The following is a 5,092-nucleotide window of genomic DNA, read 5'->3' on the forward strand; positions in this document are numbered from 1 at the left end:
TTAAAAAATATATTACTCTAATAATATTAAATATGTTTTAATTTTTGTAAAAAAATTGGGTTAGCATCGATTAAGTAAAATTATTTTTTATTAGAAATGTGTAAAATTAAGTTTCTTATTTTTTTTAAAATTTGATATGAATTTTAATATTTTTTAAAATTTCTCATTATCCTTAGAATATTACAAAAATAAGACTTAAGAATAATATTAAAAAGTATAATGCTCAACTCAACGACAGATAAAAAAACTCTTACATATATTCCCATTTAAGAATGAAGTTTTAAAATTTATAAAATGACATAAAATATAAAATTAGAATTAAAGAAAAAGAAAAAGATTATTTCAAAGTAAAATGAATTTAAAATGGAAGTTTTTTCTCAGTTACAATCACATAATTAATATTCTAAATATTATATCTAAAAATATAATATACAGTAACTTTATTATTTTAATTTGACCATCCAATTTTAATCTAACTACTTTAGTTGAAAAAAAAGGCGGTTGATCTTGATTGTTGATTACTTTACATTGATTACATAATTAATAAAAAAAAACAGTGAAACATAAGTTTAAATATGTTTTGGTTAATGTAGTGGTGGATTAGTTTAAATATTAACTTGATTCTAATTTTTTTTAACAGAAATTGTTGACTTTTTTATAAAAAATATAAATAAATAAGAGGTATTTTAGGAATACCTCAATTCTTATACAAAATATCAATCTAAGTCTTTTTCTCTCGGTTGCACAGACAAAAATACTTTAAATTTTATCTCAGATACAAACACTCAAGATTTCAACCAAAGATTATGAAAAATTAAAATAACAAGAAAAAATGAGAATGATACCAGAAATTTTTAGATGGAAAACCCTTTAAATAGAAGTAAAAAACCACCGGCGAGAGAGTCAAAACTTCCACTATAATGGTACTGGGAGTACAATGAATTCCTCTCAGGCTAATAGATAAATAACCCGAAAACAAATTCTCTCTATATGGGTTAAACACTTATACCCAAGAGAAGAAATAGAGAGTATAGAAAAAAAAAAAAAAGAGGAAGCAAGTGTTTGTTGTTGTGTGTTATGTGTTACATTGCTCGAAAGAAGTCACTATATATAGTGGTTCTAGGAGACAACAATAATAAAAACAATTAATTGAAAATAACTTCCCTTTGATTACAATTAATTGTGGCAAGTAACCTCCATTTAATTGCAATTAATTGTCAACGCTAAGTAACTTCCTTATTATTGCAAGAAAACAGAAAGGTGGGTCATAACCCACAAACACCTATAAGATACACCATTAAAATCTCTATATTTATCAGGTAGACCTCCAAATATTTTTTTGACAAACATAAGTGAATTAAGATACTAATCAGAATAAGAAAAACATATCCCGGATTCTTTGCACTTTACTTAGTACCAAACTTCCAGTGCCAAACTTCCAGTGCGCTAAAGTAATTGTTGATGTGAGAAATGATTTACCTTTTAATTAAGTTAAACTAATGTTTAGAGGAAATGTTAAAGTTGTGTTGATGTTTGATTTAGATTAGGTATATGGAGTGGGAGGTGATAAAATAGGAGGATAAATGTCACCTCAAACTCAAAGTGATGGTGTGGTGGTAGAGTGAGTGAGGAAAGGGATGGAAGATGATAATGCACCTATCCTCCTCCAATTTCTAACACAGACCCCACTTCTTTAATGCGCGTCCTTTTCCCTTCAAACAAACAACGGACCATTGGGTGTGGAAACCAACCTTCCACGCCAACCGTCCGATCAAGATCAATCCCTAACCCTCACGCACTACTACTGTTAGACCCACTTCCCTCTCCAGCCACCAAAGAGGGATTAAGGGAATCAAACTACCAAACACTCCACCCTCTTCACTTTACATCACAAATACCTTATCTCACTTTGCAAAATCTTCTTCTTCTTCTCTCTTTCAAGTTTTTTATGCATTTCACGTCTCTCAGAAGAAGAGATAACACCAAAATTTTGATGAATGGAGATACATTATTAGAATATACGTGTGTTTAGGGGCCCAAATTTATGGTCAGTGTACCATCAAGAGGAGCATCAACTTGAAAAATCATCATAAGACCAAGAAAATCATTATCATCCTGTAGTTTCTAGCATGGACAAAATTTATATACACGTCTATTATTTGACTATAACCTATTTTAATATAATTTGCGTTATTATTTTATGATTCACTTGAAAAATTGAAACTATTTTGAATTTCGAATCAAGATGTATAGAAGAATAACAGTAGGTGAAAGTGGTGTTCAAGTAGCTGAACAGGAATCACGAAGCAAAATATTTAAAAATTAAGACCAATTCATTGCAGGAGTGTTTATTTATTAGCATATACAACGTAGTCGCTGCTTCTGATTGATCGGAATTCAGAACAATTGCAACAAAGGAGAGGGAACATTAGATCATAATATATAAGGGATTGGAATGAAATCATCGACCATTTCATGTCTGGTCAATGGCGGAGATTGAGAGGAAGAGTTGTGGAAGAAGTTGTCGTTGAAATCGGTGCAAGAGAAAAATTCAGGGAAGGGTGGCAAACTAACATGGGAATTGAAGGTATTGGTGGTGGTGGTGGCGGTAGTGGTAGTGGTGGAAGGAGTGGTGGCAGCAGCAGCATAGCGAGCAAGACGGTCCTTAGCAATGGCAAGGTCGTGTTGAAGCTCCACCATCTTCCTCTGCAGAAGAGCTATGGCACCAATACATCCATAAATGGGGTCCCTGAGCCTGGCTTCTGCTTCATAAGCAAGAGAATTCACCGTGTCCTCTCTCTGCTCCTCGGGAACTTCAATGAGGATCTTGCTCACATTGCTGGCTCCAAACACCTTGTGCACCTTGGCAAATTTCTTGCACTCATCAGAGCGAAAGTAAGGTGCAAATATACAATTGGGTATGCATCGTCTCTTCAAGAACTTGCAGGCTGCACAAGAGGAACTTGAACGTGGCTCGTAACCCTTCATGGCTCTCAAAATATTCCTTCCACTTTACTATAGTGTTTGCACTTATAAGTATATGGTTCTCTCCAAAGGTATTTTGCAGAATTGGTATTTAAGGCAAACCATGTTACCTTGCCCATTGGCTCAGCTAGGTCGCAGGTAAGGGACTTGCATGGGCCAGTGTTGTTCTTTTAATGCATTTATTTTCATTTGTTCATAATTTTTATTTATTTATTTTTGCACCTATGGCATCCATTCAAATTGGGAGTGCAAAAGTAGGTCCAAATAATTGATTCATGTGGACAATGGGTGGTATGAGTTGGTAGTTTTCAAGTTAGATATGATAGTTCATGAATAAAGATGAGGATATTTTGATTGATAGAAGAAAAGAAATATTCTCAAAAAAAGCTAAATTATCCCTTGGCAGTGAGAGGTATGGTCATTAGAAAGAAAGCAATAAGATCGAATTGAGTACTTTAAATGTAGTTGGAATCTTCAGTACAACAGAGTGGAGCCAAAATTAAAGCTAGTGAAATGTTGTTTTTATGCTTTCTTTATCATTAGATATTTCGTTTTTTCCGTTATTTTTTACTTCTGCTACCACCCTCATCAATCTCCCTTTTATTACATCCACTACTATATATTGCTTTTTAACCACATAATTCAGAAATTAAATTTTCAAAAATTAAGATGGAACTAATTATAACTAATGTAAACATAACAACGAATACCTGTCAAATTTAACCACACCAAATTAAACATATTGTTGCATATAGTAACTTTTAATTAAGTATTTCCTTTTTATTCACAAAAGAAGAAATACAAGGTGTCAGCTGTGAGTACCCTTTATCTTTAATATTTACCAAATTAGTTTGGTTAGCAAGTAATGAATTTTAAGTAATGTTTTTTTTATAGTATTTTAAGTAATATATTTAAGGATAACTCAAAATTGATTTTAGTAGTCAAAATTTATATATATTTTTTTTGATGTTTTAGTAATTGTGATGTGACCAACTTGACACGACTTCAGGGATTGATGTGGTAGAAGTCGTGCCAACTTGACACAACTTCTACATATGAAGTCGTGCCAAATTGACAACTTGTCCAAATTTATAATTTTTTTTAAAACAACCCCATTTTAATAAAAACGAAAAAAAATCCCATAATGGTCAAAACCTCTAAAAAAAACTATTTTGTAATAAGAAAATTGTTGAAATAAATTTTTAGCCTAACAATCAAATTTTTTACACAAACTATACATCCATATAGAGTTAACATAATTTTTTTAATATCATAATTTATACTGAAAATGTTTGACACATAAAAAATAATAATAACTCATTTTTTATTGCAAGTATTTAGACCTAAACCTTGAACTATGAATAAAAATTAATAAACTAATTTTGCTGAAAAATTCTGGAAGAAAAAATATATTTAATTTGATATATTTAATAAAAAATGAATTGTTTAGGATAAAAGCAAAAGCAGGTGGTAATGATAAAGTGATTGACTTCCATTTTGCAAGCGTGGGCAAAGTGAGTTTATTATTAGATTTTATGTTTAAGCATTTTGGGATAGAAAAGATGGATGAACAGGTAGAAGGTTAAACGGAGTGACTCTCTATCATTGCACATCACTGTGTGGGTGCAACTGTAAAGATTTCCTATCTCATTATGGAATCTAATATAATAATTGCAGATTGCATTGTTAGGTGCACTGATCATAACCCCACCTTTGGACCCACATTTTCACACTTTTAAATTATTCAAATTACACTATTTTCTCTATTTTCTTATGTAAATATCAAATATTACTTTCTTTTTCCCTCTTTATTCAATTTCGATTTCCTAAAATGAGGTTGACACCACTAACAATTCTCCTTTCTTTAAATAAGATTTTCGGATAGATTCTTATATATCTTAACCAATCACAATAATTTTGATAATTGATTTGTTTAACTTAAAACTCAAAAAATATAAATATTTAACTATTTTTGTGTTTAAGTATATGGATAAATAAAAAAATAATTGAAAGTACGTAACATCAAAAGAGCATTTGAAATGTGCAAAAGATACAAATATATATGAAAGAAAAAAACTAAAATTCTTTGTTGGCTAAAAAGAGATCA

The 5,092-nt window shown here is 30.7% G+C and overlaps 1 protein-coding gene across 1 annotated transcript; it reads right to left on the reverse strand.

The window, feature by feature from the left end:
• Positions 1-2,314: 2,314 nt before the first annotated feature.
• On the reverse strand, positions 2,315-3,149 carry LOC137826417 (LOB domain-containing protein 21-like). Its single transcript, XM_068632376.1, has one exon. The coding sequence runs from the start codon at positions 2,986-2,988 to the stop codon at positions 2,434-2,436; it is 555 nt and encodes a 184-aa protein (XP_068488477.1). The 5' UTR covers positions 2,989-3,149; the 3' UTR covers positions 2,315-2,433.
• Positions 3,150-5,092: the final 1,943 nt, after the last annotated feature.

Source organism: Phaseolus vulgaris, chromosome 8, assembly GCF_000499845.2.
Source record: "Phaseolus vulgaris cultivar G19833 chromosome 8, P. vulgaris v2.0, whole genome shotgun sequence".
NCBI classification, from domain to species: Eukaryota; Viridiplantae; Streptophyta; class Magnoliopsida; order Fabales; family Fabaceae; genus Phaseolus; species Phaseolus vulgaris.

Bases quoted from the DNA above. Each gene is read 5' to 3' on its own strand.
- LOC137826417 (XM_068632376.1), bottom strand. From the start codon at position 2,988: ATGAAGGGTTACGAGCCACGTTCAAGTTCCTCTTGTGCAGCCTGCAAG.